Source organism: Chroicocephalus ridibundus, chromosome 10, assembly GCF_963924245.1.
Source record: "Chroicocephalus ridibundus chromosome 10, bChrRid1.1, whole genome shotgun sequence".
In the NCBI taxonomy this organism is placed as follows: Eukaryota; Metazoa; Chordata; class Aves; order Charadriiformes; family Laridae; genus Chroicocephalus; species Chroicocephalus ridibundus.
In genome coordinates, this window is record NC_086293.1 from 8,761,409 (window position 1) to 8,778,004 (window position 16,596).

The 16,596-nt window shown below is 40.7% G+C and overlaps 1 protein-coding gene across 8 annotated transcripts in view; it reads left to right on the forward strand.

Moving 5' to 3' along the window:
* Positions 1-16,596, forward strand: part of NR2C2 (nuclear receptor subfamily 2 group C member 2) — a 46,447-nt gene continuing 29,851 nt past the window's right edge. For 2 of the 8 annotated variants that reach the window (XM_063347751.1, XM_063347759.1), the window contains exons 1-3: positions 2-333; positions 3,478-3,561; positions 14,710-14,820. In XM_063347751.1, coding sequence (XP_063203821.1) covers positions 3,502-3,561; positions 14,710-14,820 — 171 coding nt within the window. In that variant the 5' untranslated portion in view covers positions 2-333; positions 3,478-3,501. Of the gene's footprint in view, positions 334-501; positions 638-3,477; positions 3,562-4,825; positions 4,926-11,321; positions 11,476-14,709; positions 14,821-16,596 lie in introns of those variants that run through there. The other 6 variants (XM_063347754.1, XM_063347755.1, XM_063347758.1 and 3 more) reach the window with 6 other exon arrangements.

The window sequence follows — 16,596 nt, forward strand, 5'->3', positions numbered from 1 at the left end:
GTAGCCCCCGCCCCCGCCGCCGCCCGGCCCCGCCCCGCCGGGGGGATGGAGGCGGCGGCGGCCGGCCCGCTGCTGGCAAGAGGAAGCGGGGAAACGCGCTGGGGCGGCGGCGGGCGGGGTCACGAACTCTGACCTTTCACAGGGGCACGGCACACAAAACAAAACACCCCCCCCACGCGGCCCCGTAACACAGGCCCGGCCCCCCCGCTCCGGTACCCCCTGCCGCCCCCACGGGGGGAGGGAGAGCCGCCGCCGGGCCCAGCCGCCCCGCATCGGCCCGCCCGGGCCCAGGTCAGGGTCACCGCCGGGGCACGTTTGGCGCCAATTCCTGAGGTAAAGATCGTTTTTTAAAATTGAGGCGTCCCAGTCGGGTGTCTTTCGCGGGGGCCGGGGAGAGGGAGGGGGCGCGGGGAGGTGGCACCGGGGCCCCGCTTCGCCAGTGGCGAAGGGGAGGGGTAACGCTAGGTTTAAGGGGAGGGGGCTCGGGTGTTGTGCGGGTAAGTGGGAGCCGGCCGCGTCGCCGGCTGGCCTACGGCCGCCGGGGAGGGAGAGGACCGTTGCGAGGCGCTGGGTCGATCCGGTGCGGGAGTCCCCGTGGCGGAGCCGCCGGGCTGGAGCGTGGCCGCCTGAGGTCTCGGTGAGAGCCGTCTGCCGTCTGGGGGGTCGCAGGGGCGACGGTGGCGGCGATGAGGAGCTCGGGACGCGGACGCAGAGAGAGAAGATGGAGTCTGAGCGGGCGGAGGCGGCGGCTTGAACCCGACCCTTTTACCTTTGCCACCGGGAGGGCGGAGGGGAGGGGGCGGTGGGTACTTTGCATACGGGGCTGAGACCGCCGCCATCTTACCGGCCGCTTCCCCGGTGCCGTGCCCGGGCCGCTCACGGCCTGACACAAGGATACACCGGAGGGGAGGGGGAGGGGGTCTAATGGCGGCGGCGGCGGCCCCGCCTGGGACTTGGCCGCCAGCCAGCGCCGCCATCTTGTGCTTGGTCGCGTCCCTCGGGTGTTTTCCCTCGCACTCGGGAGGCGGGGCCGCCGCCCTTACAGGCGGGTCCCTGCGCCAATCGCTGGCGTGTGCGGGAGCGCTGCGTCCGCGATGAGGTCATTGTTTGGGAGGGGCGTGGTTTGGTGGCGCGCGGGGCGGGCTGCGCGGGCGTCCTGCCTGGCGGCGGGCTCGCGCCCCGCAGCCAATGGGGGCGGGCGGCGGGAAGGAGGCGGCGACGCGCCGGGCCCGCACCGCCTTGTGTTCGGCCGGGTCGGTGGTTGCGGCGCTTCCTGCCGGCGGCCTGTCGCGGGGACAACTCCACAGAGGTTCCCGGCAGAGCCGAATCGGCCAGCGCCGCCTTTCCCGTCTCCTGCGCCAGGCTCCTGCTGAGAAGGAGCCTGCTGGCCTGCTGCTCGGCGTAGCCGAGTCACGCATCCAGTGTGAGGAACCGTTTCCTTAAGACAAAGGAACAAATTTCAGTAAGCTTGAATTCGGCCTTTTGCCATGCCGTCCGCGTAGGGCCATATCCCCACAATATCTCAAACGGAGTGTGTGCCTTTCTTCTGAGATTCTGCTGCAACGTGGGGAGAGATCGATGGGTTTATGCCATATTTTGGACAGCAGTGCATCTACAGCTATCGAGTTGGCTGACACACGATTACACGGAAATATTTTCCTGGTGCCTTGGGTGCCTCCTTGCAGTTTCTAAGTTCCACCTTTTTTGTTGGTTGGTTTGGGGGATTTTTATCCTGGCGAACTCTGCTGACCAAGGCTTTTGCTAGGAAGTTGGTGTTGCCTTGTGCCATGTTCTCAGAGTAAACATCATTAACAAGCTTACTTGGCATGGCTGTGTGTGGTCTCTGTGCTTCCAGTTGGATTTGATCAGATAGCCTCAGCTTATTGCTGTTTTGGGAAAGTCTAAAGTACAAAAAACCTCGGTGGAGAACAATACTAACAGCAAATCTGCCAGAATCTTCCCCTAGCAAAGGCTTCATTGGGCCTTAGAAAGGTATTCTTATGAACAAAATATCTCATCTTCAGGGCTTCCTTCATCTTAAAGCACTGAGAAAACAGCATGTTATGATCATATGGTTATCTCCCTTGCTGAACATAGAAAATGAATTCAGAATAACAGAAAACACTGAAAAGGAATTACTGAACAACTGAGAAGCCATCCACAAGCTGTGATATTAAATGGGTCTGGTGGAAGTGGTTCATATAAGATTGCTGCGCAAGTTGAAACTTGAATAAAAATGACAGGCTGTATGAGAAACTAGCATAAATATGATTTCCATAGGGAATGTCTCAACTTTGATTATTCATTGTTCCTAATAGTTTTCCATTGATATACACAAAACAATTTTCAGGTTTAATTTGCCACAACGTGATTTTTTTTTTTAACTTAATGAATTTTTACATTTTCATCAATGTTAGCTTTGTAGAAGTTGCGTTTGAATAGAGACAGACATCGGTTTTTTTTTCTGTTACATGTTTTGCTATTGTTTAGTATTTTTTAATTTTATGTTAAATGATTGCTGTGCAAGTACTAACAAAAGGTTTTCAATAAAACATCAAATGGGCCAGCATTCAGGAATGCCTTTTTGTAACCTACACCTGGGTCAGAATCTGAAGTCTGGCTCTGTAATCAGCAAGTCACATTAAAAGCTGAATGCACAGATTCATAAATTTATCCTTGGAGAAACACAGCTCTAATAATGATCACTAAAAATATATTGGAAGTGTGCTTTTTTCCTTGTTTCTTCCATTTTCTGTTCAATTATCTCTTTCTTTTTAGTTTTTTTTTAAGCCCCTGAAGAGCGTAAAGTTGAAGGTACAGACACAACAGGATAAAACAATTCTGCAGTATTTTCTCCTCAGTGATAATACCATTAGATTATAATAAAAAATAAATAGTTTAGATAATAGGAAATACATTTTAGATGTGACAGTTTTTCCCTTGTGCAAGATTACTGTTAAGAATATGGAAGAACATGGCAGTTTGATGGAATGACTCAATAAAAATTTGCTCAAAACAGCTTTCTTAGATTGCTGTTTCCTTGTTCAGCACAGAGTGTAGAAGCAGTTTAACTGTAAGGTTTCTCTTCCCTTGAGTTGGGGGAAGCACCTCAGAGATCTGTGAATTCCACAAACTGCATCAGCAGTTGATGCTCAAATTAGTCCTTTCTAATTTATGAAATCAACATCTCTTCTTTGCAGCTTAAGTAATAGAGTAAAAAAGCATATATTGGAGGCTTTTTAAGGTAAAAGATCAACTATATGCCTCAGCTTTTTGAACGGCATGGTTCCAGTATGCATGTACTGTACATAGACGTGTGTATATATGGGCACACGCATCCATGGCATATGTTCTTATTTGTCAGATACGTCCAACAGTATTGTAAATTTTCAAAAAGTCATATCAGAGCTTTCTTTAATAATAAGAAAACACCTAACTTTTGTGCCTGATGGAAGTTGCTGGCATCTTTTCAAACAGGTTCTCTAATGATCTTGTTTCACCATGGCAACCAATATGGAGGTGCTGGCTCAGCAGGTAGTGGAGACTCAGCAGGTGGCTGAGGTGAGTGACAGATGATATCACAACAGTTGGTATATGAGCTTTTGAAATGAAAAACATATTAGGGAGTCCTTGCTGTTTACAATTAAGCATAAATGGAACAGAAAGTCTTTATAGAACAGTTCTGCTTTACACTTGGGGACAAACAAGAAACCAGTGCAGCCAATATGTGGTTTGTTTACCGTACTTCGTTCTAGTGGCCGCCATATTGGGAATGCAAGTAGGAAATTCAACATGGACTACAGAGAAACTTGGCTGTGTTATAGATTGTTTCAAAAATTAATGCAATAAAATTTCTGGTCACTTGACCATTAGGTTGGACATGAAAGGTTTCTGCTCATCTCATGAGTTGTCATGTAAATCCATGTTACCTGTTTTACTTGTGCACTATATTGAATTTACAGTACGGTGATTAATTTAAATGAGGCTTCATATTTTTTGCCTACACATATATGAAAATGAGCACAAAATCTACTTAAAGTGGTATTAAGTGATGTCTTGTCTTGATGTGTATTCACTGAAGCTTGTATGCTCAACAGCTAAAATGGCTAAATCAGCTCATGAACACTGAAACTGCATGTGATCATGGCTATAGAAAATAACCTATTTATCTCCTTCAGTATGCAAACTGCAGTCAAAAAATAAACTAAGTTTTTGTCTATTTAAAATTATGTAGTTTAATATTCTTCAAATTTACTGTGAGTTTTCATATGATTACTTAATTAAGAAATTTCATAAATAAGAAAGGGCAAGTGGGCTAAGAAACCTCTGTAGACAAGGCCACTTTTCAGACATTAGTTTGGGATTTTTTTTGACCTATAGAACTAAGATTCCATCTGGATATTAAAAAATATTTTTAGTTCAAGAAGAAGCTCTATGTATGCTAAGGAAATATACCTGTCATTGTGTTTCCAGAAATGGATTAGAGATTCCCTACTTAGAGCAATTTTTTTCTAAAAAAACTTTCGTTCTTTTTAAATAGTTTGGAAAATTACCTACTGAGTATCCCAGAAATAACATCTAAGGAGTAGTTTCAAAAAATGCTAAAATTTCACACTGAAAACCAACGAGCGAGTTTTCACTCTGGTTTGCTATACCAGGTATCAATTTGGCAAGCTGCGCTTTTTAAAAACTCTTCTAAACATACTTGGAAATAAAAACCTGTAATGGAAACACTGGCAAACCTTATACTATTTTGGTAGAATTTGAGTGCTATAATCACATCTAAGGCACATAAAATAAGTGACGTTTGTAATTCCTCGTGCAGGAAATGCACCGTGGTAACATAGTGTGATGGTTGTATCTTGCCACTGGAGAGATCGCTCCATCTCAAGAGTGTATGAAGCTCTGTGATTTCTTCCTGGCCGGTGGGTAAATAGAGGGCTTCATCTCTTTACAGTATTCAACTCCTCCTTAAATTATATGCCTGTCCACTGCATAATACCATGAAAACTTTGTTCATGGAAAAACAGTTATAAGCAGCATTGTCTCATTAAGAATTAATTAATGCTATGACCATGTTAATGTTGAACCATTTCTTTATGAATGGCTGGCTGCCTGCTATTTGTGTGTTCAGTCAGATACAGTTTTTAATACAGGTAAATACATCACTGGTTTTCTTGAAGTATGCTAAAATTCTGTGTTTGTACTCACTGCTTCTCAGAGAAAATGTAGCATGAAACTTGGCACTGGCCTTAAAAAATGAGAGGCTTTTTCAGAATATCAACTTTTTCATCAATGAAAATGAAATGGAAGGAGAGAAAGAGGCATTAATCATGCACTGAATCTTAAGTTATGAATGATCATAGAATCATAGAATGCTTTGGGTTGGAAGCCCCGTCCAACCTGGCCTTGAACACCTCCAGGGATGGGGCAGCCACAGCTTCTCTGGGCAACCTGGGCCAGGGGCTCACCACCCTCACAGCAGAGAATTTCTTCCTCAGATCTCATCTAAATCTCCCCCTCTTTCAGTGTAAAACCATTCCCCCTCATCCCATGGCTCCCCTCCCTGATCCAGAGTCCCTCCCCAAGAGCCCCTTTAGGGACTGGAAGGGGCTCTGAGGTCTCCCCAGAGCCTTCTCTTCTCCAGGCTGAACCCCCCCAACTCTCTCAGCCTGTCCTCCCAGCAGAGGGGCTCCAGCCCTCCCAGCATCTCCGTGGTGATGAGAGACAAGTTACAAACAGGATAATTTAATGCAAATATTGGCACATTTAGCCATATCTGCATAATTTTTTCAACACAATTGCCACATATGTATTGCATGGGTTTGTTGAGAACTATGATGCCAAGCACCAAATCAGACTGTCATGCAAGTAGGCCATATGTTGTTTTTCTTTCTTGAGCAATAGTTCATCAGGTTTGTTTTCCATGAAACTGTGAACGTATAACAGAAGTTACGGAGCACACTCCAGTATTTCATGTATTTTTGTACTTACTCTATTTTTAGGACTTTGTAAAATTGTCCTTGTAATGGTTTCAAATGGTTTTGCTGCTGTTGCTTGCTTCTGCTTTATAGCAGTGTTGCTTGTTGCATTTTTCCAACTGTGTATTTCTGAACAGATTGGGTGACAGAGTTCCATTTTTAGTGTCTGCAGTTGCCTTTACTTACAGTTCATGAGACTGGAGAACAGAGAGCAGCTAGAGGATTCAGAGGGAGTTTCAGCAATTCCTCGTCATCCTGAGTAGCTTTTGAAAAAATACTTTAGCTTTAATACAAAAACAAGTAATGCTGCTTACTGTCACTGTGCAATATATCAGTGGCCCAGGTTCAGTCCCAGCACCAACTTAGATTTGATTTGCGTATTGTTTAAGGAAAACATATTTTGTTACGAAGTGGAGATGTATTCCCAGTGCAGTGCCTTAGTTTTTAATGCACCGTTTTCAAACAGAACTGTCACAGTGGGGAGGAATAAGGGCGATTTCCTCTTTCAACGTCAGCTCTGATGAGACCAGGAACAACTTTTAGTAGTTGCTAAAACTGTCCCAGCTCCGTGACAGCCACAAACTATTCCCAATGCATCCTTTTTCTCTGGCAGAGGCTAGAGAGGGGGAGAGTCACAGATGATGACTATCGAGCCCTGTGCTTACTGGGATCTCATTTACACCAGCTGGATTGCTGGAGGATTTCAGTTGCTTTCAGTTCCCTCAGTGCCCTGATAAGAACTCATCAAAACCTTCGGCCTTTCTGAAAGTTTGTTTTGCCATGGGACTGAAAAACTAATGGATATCTTTGTCACATAGGGTATTTTCTTGACCCTCTTCAGATCTCTCTGACACGTTACATCGATGGCAGTTCAGCAATTTAGGTTTAAGTCCAGGTGAAGCACGGAGTGCTGACAAAGGAGAGTAGAAACACTGCTGTTCTGATGGAACAAGTTTTTTGCTTTGTCATAAGAATTAGTAAAGTATAAAATAAGGCCATTTATGTTTAATATTTTATTATTATAAATAGCTATTTTCTCATTCCTGGATGAATTTTCAAGGTGGAGTTTTGATGCTGAGTCTTCTCAAACAATTTTTAGTTCAAATACAGATTTTCTTAAGTTACTGTTAATTGCATAACACTTAGACATACCATCAGCCTGAGAGCTATCTCACACAAAGAGCCTATTGGAGTAATGAGATCCTACATGGCTTACGCAGCTTGGCAGCCTCTGAATTCAAGAATGTTACCAGATGTGGCATACCTGCTGGTGTCATGTAGGTATTGGGGTGTTAATGTAAGACGTAGTTTGAGATTTGTTAGGATGCAGATATGCCAAGATTTGCAGCTTCTCCACTTCGTATGTCTTCGTTGTTCGTTGCCTTTGTATGTCTCATACAAGGTCTTGCACCAGCATCCCGTTAGGGCAATTAAAATACAGAAGAGCTTTTCCTGGTGGGTCTGAATTTTATCTGCCATTCTACAAAGGACCCGCGTGGTCAGGACAGTTAATTCCAAAGAGTATCACTGAAACCTTTTTTACATATATCTTATATCTGTAAAAGAAATATATTTGGACGTTTCCAAGAAATACACCATTTTTCTTAAAAGCCTGTTATTAATTTAATAGCTAAAGAAGTTCACTAGGGAAAAATATCTATAGAAAGGTAAGTCGATTTGATTTGAGATGTAGCACTTCTTGTAGCGTAGAACTTGGTACGGTATTTTTCATTTAAATTCTTTAACTGTTTCATGAGAGAGCTTCTAAAAAATAGAATCATAGAATTGCTGAGGTTGGAAGGGACCTTTAAGATCATCAAGTACAACCTTTAACCTACCCTGACAAAAGCCACTTCTAAACCATGTCCCTCAGTGCCCCATCTACCATTTTTTTAAACACCTCCAGGGATGGTGAATCCACCACCTCCCTGGGCAGCCTATTCCAATGTTTAATAACCCTTTCAGTGAAAAAATGTTTCCTAATATCCAATCTAAACCTCCCCTGACGTAACTTGAACCCGTTTCCCCTCGTCCTATCACTTGTCACCAAGGAGAAGAGGTCAGCCCCCATCTCTCTACAACCTCCTTTCAGGTAGTTGTAGAGGGTGATAAGGTCTCCCCTCAGCCTCCTCTTCTCCAGGCTAAACAACCCCAGCTCCCTCAGTCGTTCTTCATAAGGTTTGTCCTCCAGACCCCTCACATCTTTGTAGCCCTTCTCTGGACGTGCTCCAACACCTCAATGTCCCTCTTGTAGCGAGGGGCCCAAAACTGAACGCAGTACTCGAGGTGGGGCCTCACCAGTGCCGAGTACAGGGGGATGATCACTTCCCTAGTCCGGCTCACCACACTGTTCCTGATACAGGCTAGGATGCTGTTGGCCTTCTTGGCCACCTGGGCACACTGCTGGCTCATATTCAGCCGGCTGTCCACCAACACCCCCAGGTCCTTTTCTGCCGGGCTGCTTTCAAGCCACTCTGCCCCAATCCTGTAGCGCTGCATGGGGTTGTTGTGACCCAAGTGCAGGACCCGGCACTTGGCCTTATTGAACCTCGTACCATTGGTCACAGCCCATCGGTCCAGCCTGTCCAGATCCCTCTGCAGAGCCAACCTACCCTCAAGCAGATCAACACGCCCGCCCAGTTTAGTGTCATCTGCGAACTTACTGAGGGTGCATTCAATCCCTTCATCCAGATCATTGATAAAGATATTAAAGAGAACCGGCCCCAACACCGAGCCCTGGGGGACACCACTTGTGACCGGACACCAACTGGATTTAACTCCATTTGCCACCACTCTCTGGGCACGGCCATCCAGCCAATTTTTTAAACAATTTAAATTCCTGGGTGTAGTTGAACATATTTGGTCTGTGATTGCCTAACTGTGCCTTACTTTAATATCTACTCTCTTTTCTGTAATATTGATAATACCTCTGAGATTGGTTTACACTTAGTGAGAACTGACCAGTGTATTCAAGCCATACAATTACTTTGGCTTTTAGTGGCGTGAGTGTAGGCAATGTTCTGCTTAAGTTAGAGAAGCTTAGAGGCTTTAAAAATTCCTCCCTTATGTGGCCAATTGATTATTCCTTAAATGTATTTCTCACATACTGCTTTCATAATCAATGTGGTAGTGGAAAAATAAGCTACAGAAAGTATTGAAAATTTGGTTAGTGAGTTCAGAAATGTATTAGATATATACATATGCTAACACAAATACACCTATACACATAGATTTATAGGTACGCTATGGGCAAGTCAGTTTAGTAAATTAGTATGCAGTTTGACTATATGGCTATGAAGAAACCTTGTTTATTTCAAAGGAAAAAAATAGTGAAATCTGTAGAGCAGCTTAGCTTCAAACCACCAATTTTTTTATATATATATTTTATATATACCTATATATCAGAAATTTAATATAATATGATTGCAACTAGAATGTAGAATTAAAGTGGACTACTAAAAAAAATAGGAAAAAAGTATAAATACACAGTTTTATAGAAACACATTTTTTATGTGTATAAAATGACAAAATGGTGAATAAATGAAGCGGAAGAAGCCAAACTTATGTGAAGTTAAGACGCCCTCTGTTATATTACACACAATACATCCACTCTTGCAAGCATTATTCTATAAGAATGTCACTTGAAATGTTAGAAACTCTAATGTTATAAAATACTAATTCTGCTTCACTATGGGTGTTTATTACGGTAACGTAGTTGATGTCCTATAAAAATAAGAGTGAAAGCCTTTGTTGCTGTAATATTTCTGTAACATACAGCGCTTGAGAAAGTTCCATCAAAAAAACCAAATTACATGGCCCTAAAAATCTAACAGCACTCTTAGTTAAAGGTGCATTTCGTGTATTTCACATTTCTTGCTCAAGTCTTTGAGATTTTTGTGGGTGAATTAGGCAGTTGTGACAAAGCTGTTAATTACATTAGTAGTTACTAATGTAGTACTAACTACTACTAATGCAGTACTAACTATATTGGTATGGTATAGTTGATAGGTTTTGTATTTTATTTCAAATTTCATTTACTTTGCTAACTTGTCTTTTAATTCAGAAAACAAGCAACTTTTAGTGGGTTTTTTCTCACTATGTGTTTTTTATATCACTTTGGCTTAAGTGTTACAAGGATTCTGCCTTCTCTTTGCATAACAGCTATTCCAAACTTCAGAGTTGGGAAGTCTGCTTCTGAACAGACAGTTATGTAGTGATAAAGCGTTATGGTCACGATTTGGTTTTTGTCCCAGGAAAGACAGCTGCTAATCAGGTGTCATAAGCATCTTTCCTGAATTAATTGGACAAATGAAAGCCTGGAGTAACAAGGTTATTGAACGTGGTGTCAGGTAATAAGCACAAGGAAAATCCAACTAAAATTTTATTGGGTTTTCTCACATGTTTTGGGTATAATACTTTTCCCCCACACTAGATCACAATTAGTTGACCTTACATTTATGTTGCACCCATGCTGTAAATACACTCCTATAGTAATTGTTCATAGATATTATTTTTAGAGAGTTGTACAATAGATAATTGTGTTTGCTATCAAGTAAAGAGCCTAATTTCAACAGTGAGCACATTCCTGTGCTAAGATTAGGAGTCCTTGAAGTTAAAAGACACCTGGGTCATGCATTTGTTGCATAAGGCTTTGTAGTAGAAGTCCAGTGCATTCACGTTTACTGTCATAAAATTTGTCAAGTACATGGTCATTTTTGCCAAAACTTCACGTACCATAACTTTAACAAATTTCACTTTCTAAGAATTTAAAAATATTTTCTTTCTTTACCCATCTGTCAGCTCTCACTGCAGCCTCATATGAATCTTTTGTTACAGAGTTTAGACTAATTAAACACATGTGTGTCATGATCTTATTGTATGAATTCTTAAGTGTATTAAGACTGATTGTGCTACTTCGTATTTGAGGGCCCTGGACTAGTTTAGAAAGGCCTGTGTTCCTTTAAATACATTAGCTTAATGAACTTTAAGGCTAAAGATGCTCCACAGGGAATGCTGTGGATCTTCTTTTAATTTTGCTGATTTGAAAATAATTCAAGATACAGGCAAACTCTTTTCTCAGCTGTCATTTTGCTGTTTTATGGTTCACAGAGAGCGAGCAGGTTGAGGGGCTTCAGAACAGAGAACCGGGAGAGGGGGAAGCTTGGTAACCTGGGACTCTCTTCCCCAGATGAAATTAATCTTACTATTAGAGAAACTCCTTCAGCAGCTGGCAAAACAGCAGGAACACGTCGATTCTGCTTCCTTGGTTACAGGGAACGATAGTGCACTTGACCTTCAGAGGAACAGGGTCACAGAGAGGGCATTTTAAAACAATACTAGCTGCTTTCTGTGATTGGAAACCTCAGTAATGGAGATTGGATGAAAACACCTGTGATCTGACTAAAAGTGACCTTCACATTTGTCCTGGATTGTTTTGCCCTCAGAGGTTTGCTGAGGAAAAATGTAAATAAGGCTGCAGGAAGAATTTGACACTGTAAGTACTAGAGTCTGTACAGTGTACAGCTAGGGAGTGCCAGCAAGAAAACAGTACTAAGTGTATTAAAGTAGATTATTTTTCCCTTGTCTCTTAAAATAAGTGTATTTGATCTGTTTTGTATAGGGAAATCAGGGGGGTTTGAGCTATATTTTACATCATATGTATTATTTTCTGACTATCTCCAAGTCGCAGTGTTAGTGGTTACTTTTAAATGATGTTGATTGAGCCTCTGTAAAATGTGGTGTGCTGAAGTTTTCTATGATATACGGCCTACTTTGTTTCTTTCCTCCTGTCTTGAGGGTGAAGTCTCATTTGAGACTCTTTCCAGTCTTAAAGAAATCCAAGTGTATTTAATTTTTTAAAATATATTTTAGAATTAGAGAAATGTACCACCATTGACTTTAGGGGACTAGGTTTTTGCATGTACAGCTTCCAAAGCAGTTGCTTTAAACGTGATGCAGGTTTCATGGTGTCATGTTTCTTCTGAACAACAGATTAGAATAGTTCAATGTTATGTTTAATCCTCTAAGTAAAACTAATACAGTGCTAAACTGTACTGTCTTCCTCATATGAGTTCTTACAAGCCATTTGTTTGCAGAATACTTTGGTGCAATTTGTTTGTGAGCCTAATTAACAATAGCTTAATTTTTCCTATAGTACTTACATAAGCTGTCCGAAGTTAAACATGTAAATCTCTGATAGAACTTTTTGTAGTGTTGCATATTCTTGGACAACTATCCCTTTTTTTTCTTTTTTTTTTTTTAATATTTTTTCTTAAGTCAAATTTGGTGCAATTGACTGGGTAGGACCATAATGAAGCATCACATGTTTATCCGTTCTGATCCTTTGTAGGTGGGTGACAATGCTCAAAATTTAGAAATTTAGCTGTCAAACAAGAGGACAGATTTTTCTTTTTTCCTTACTCTTGTAAATTGTGTATTTCAAAAAATATATTCCCTTTTTGCATTTGATTTATTTAGCACGGTTGTTGTTCTGCTGTCAACCAACGGCATGTGTATTCAGCCTGGAAAATGAACTTGAGATTTTTAGTACTAGTCAGAAATTCTTACTCCACTGTTATTCCACTGAGTATTACGTAGGCAAGCCTGAAAAGAAGGCAAATTTTTGCATTTCAGGGCCCTCCACTATCCTGAGTATGTATGCATGTTAATATAAGAGTATAAAAATAAATGATATGTGCACACTGAAGCATTTATTGGTATTAGACAAATTATTCTCCATTGGTGCACCATATCTTCTCAGCCAAGAGAAGACTAAAATATTATCTGTTTTCAGTTTAATAAGTATATGTTCTTGAATATTTAAACATGAAAATGACATCAGTATATAATGGCAGCTGGTCTCAAACTTACCCAACTTTATAAGAACTCACTGTTAGACTTAACTTGAGCCATGTCACGGACAAGTAACTTGTAAAATGCTCCACGAAAGTAGAGCTTTCCTAATGAGTACAGCACAGATAAGCATATGTAACTTTTTTCTTTCCCTCTACTCTGTTGAAAACAAACAAACAAAAAGAGATCTGTAACTAACTATGTTCTAATTTTTCAAGAACTTACAGGATAATTTCAGTACACCTTGGTTTGGTTTTGTTTGGTTAAGCCCAATTTTTTGCTTGGTCAGTTTCCTAACTAAGAATGGCAAAAAGGCATGTACCAAGAATGAAAAAAATACATCTAGACATCCACATCCGCAGATTCCTCTCTGTGTTAAAGACTGATAGAATAGCTTCAGCTCATGCTTATATCTGGGGGAAAAAAAAAACCCCAATAATACTAAACAAGGTATTTTTTTATGAGCATCTGTATATCCTAAGCTTAATAAAAATGGGATTGGATGGCTGTGGGGAGTGGCAAGCAGTACCTTTCTACCTGTGAGCTGACTCTAAGGACTAGAAAGAAGTGCTTTGTCTATATTACATTAACAGTTATTAAGAAGGAGCAATTAGTACTAACAGTTGCATCAATAAATCTGAGGATTAACAAGCCCAAAGTCCAAATATGTACAACTGCAGAATTGTGTGTGTAAATGTACATTGCCAATGCCACATCCCTTCTGTAAACAGAAGATAAAGGCTGTCGTGCCAATGTTATCTTGCATGTTTAATTTAACATTTAACAGTTTTGCTCTGAAAATAGCTATGCAAGGGGTGTTTTTCAAACCTTTTCTAGGTATTCAGACCTAGATTTGCATTATAGTTTGGTGCTGTAGAAAGATAAAAAATAAACCAAGAAACAATAATGTTCAGTTGTAATGCCAAATTTAATCTTGGTCATGCTGGTGAGATCCTCACTAGAATAAAAAAAAATTAACCACGTACCCCTGAATACATGCTAAATATATTGATGATCTATTGGAGTATAGATTCCAGAAAGACAGAAATTGGGGGACGATAGAAACGGGGAGAGGATAAGAGCACACTGAACAACTGGAATTCTGATTTACTCTGCTGTCTCAAACACAGATATCCAGATAACCAGCCATCTTAATTTTAAGTTTTTACCTTAAAAGTATTGGATAGTTAAAATTGTTCTTACTTCTACTTGAAAAATGAAACCGCTGTTTTCTTCAAGTGAACTGTATAGACACCACGCTTTCAGAAGGCTTCACAGATGAAATAAGGTCGGAGGCATTACATTAAAGGACGGTTTGGTCAGATAGGAGTTCTGTGCCCTCTTCCAGCAGATTCCATATGTCTTTTGTCCCATATATGTTCTTGGGGTTGAGGACATTTTTATTTAAGGGCGTAGAGAAAGCTTTTCTAAATTTGTGCTAGCTGAAAATTTAAAAAATAGATCATAAAATACTTTAGAATTATTAAAAGGTGAAATATCTAACATTCTACATTATTGTCTATACAGTGCATTTTGTTTTTACAGAAGCAAAAAATGAGGCAAATATATAATTGAAAGTTGGAGAAAGTATTCAGTAAGCTAAAGGATCACATAGTAATTATCCAGTGATTTTGTTTTTTTGGAGGGGCAGGGGTGGTTTGTGGTTTTGGCCATCTATCAAATTCCTTCTGTTCCCCAAAAAATCCAATATTCTGATAATCCCTTGGCAGCAAATCCAAGTTGGTTTAATGACTGTAACCTTTCCAGTAAATTTAGATTTCATGATATAGGGCCATCTGATCTTTAATAAATATATGTGCTTTTAAAAGTGTTCAGTACTGTAACAGTAAATTAAACTTCTGTATGTTATTTACAGGTGCAGACTGTTCAGACTTCAATATCTGAATCTCCAGTGATGACCAGCCCTTCCCAGCGTATCCAGATAATTTCGACAGACTCCTCTGTAGCTTCACCACAACGCATTCAGGTAAAAATCCATTGATTAAGTAACTAACTATTACATCTCTTTTTTTTTTTTTTTTTCTTTTCTTTTCTTCCTCCTCCCACCTAGGTTTATACAAAAGCACGTTAAGTCTATGGAAGACTTCGTTAAATTTTGTAAGAACAGATCATTTTTAGGGCAAACTAAAATTGTATTTCTCCCTCAGCATGTATTTGGGGATGACTAGTTGTCTGTATATAATAATTGTATTGATTAAATAGTTGTTGAGGAGTATTTGCAGAGGTTAAACTTAGCCTGTGCATACAAATCTCCTGAGCTCTAGCCGTAGCAGGTGGGCAGACATTGTCAACAGAACACCTAAGATCATCTCCAAGGGCATTCCTCTCTCTCTCTCTGCCATATTTAGGAGCCACTGGGAGACTAGCCTATTTGGGATAAAGTTAGCTTTTGGGAGTGCTGCGCAGTGGGTTGTTGTTACTGATAGATAATAGGAAGATACCATTAAAGTATCAGGATGTATGCAGTGACAAATGATGTAATTGTTAAGTATGAATGTTACTAGAGTGTTGCAGTACTGTAATACTGAGCTTTTGCCCTCCTTGACCTTGTTGTGTGCCAGTACAATACTCCCAAGTCCTTCTGCTAGAGGTGGTGCTGCAGAGGAGGATCTTGTGCTCCAGGGCATTCGGGACAGTCCTGGCAACGCAGGCTCTGTCACAGGATGGACTCTCTTTGGGATATGTCTTGATCAGGGTGGATGGGTACTGCCCCTATGAACAGCCCTGAAAACGCTTTTTAAATGGTTTTGACATTGTCATTATACTTTCTATACACGATACAATTTTTTCTGTAATGTTATTGCAGCATGTATAATGACATACATCATTAGTTTTTTGTAATGAACCTAAATATCATTCACTTCTTATCCAGCCTATTTTTTTTTGTCTTAGTTATTTATCAGTGCTTATATCTGATCCATGAAAAATTAAAAGGTGTCTATGATTCTTCTTTATAGACATCACCAAGGAGATGTTCTTCAGTTATCAACAATATTTAGCTATGTATTTTATCTAAGATGTTATTCCTTAAATTTATCAACAAAAGGTGGAATTGGGCAGCCTTTTTGTTTCACATGCTGATTCTCAAGATTCTGTTATGATGGAATCTATTTTTGATACAGTTGTCTGGTAACAGAATCTCTGTTTTGTCTGGTAGAGTAACCGTATCAATATGTGTCAATATTTCATTGCGAGGTAGATGTTGTCACAACATGTATAACTGAAGCATAATGAAAATTCATCATTCATAAGGTAGGTATTTACATTGCAACTTTTGTTCAATTCTGCAAAATAATCTACCTCCTTACATCACTGATATTTCTGAAAAAAACCCTGTGACTCCATGATGAAGGTGAATACTAGGATGAGAAAAGAGTATTACTGCTTCCTCAAAACAAATAAAAGCAATATCGTAGTGGTGTCAGTCATAATCCAAGATTAGATTTCACCGCAAATTGTCCCATTGGTTAAGATCTATGTGAAAATGATGAAGGCTGAAGAAATCTCATCAGCGAAAATTCTGGGAGCTTAACAACGGTTTTACAACAATGGGACTGAGGGGTAATGGTTGTCCTTTAACGTTTGAGCTTCTTTGCACTGAAACGTTTATGAATGTGAGACCTAAAGTGGTTTATTCTGTTCTGTAAATATAAGAATCTAAAGAGTCCCAGAAAAGGTCTGTCTTGTCCAAAATTCAATAGTAGGCTGGCTTCATCCCCAGCTTTGAGTACCATTTTTTTTT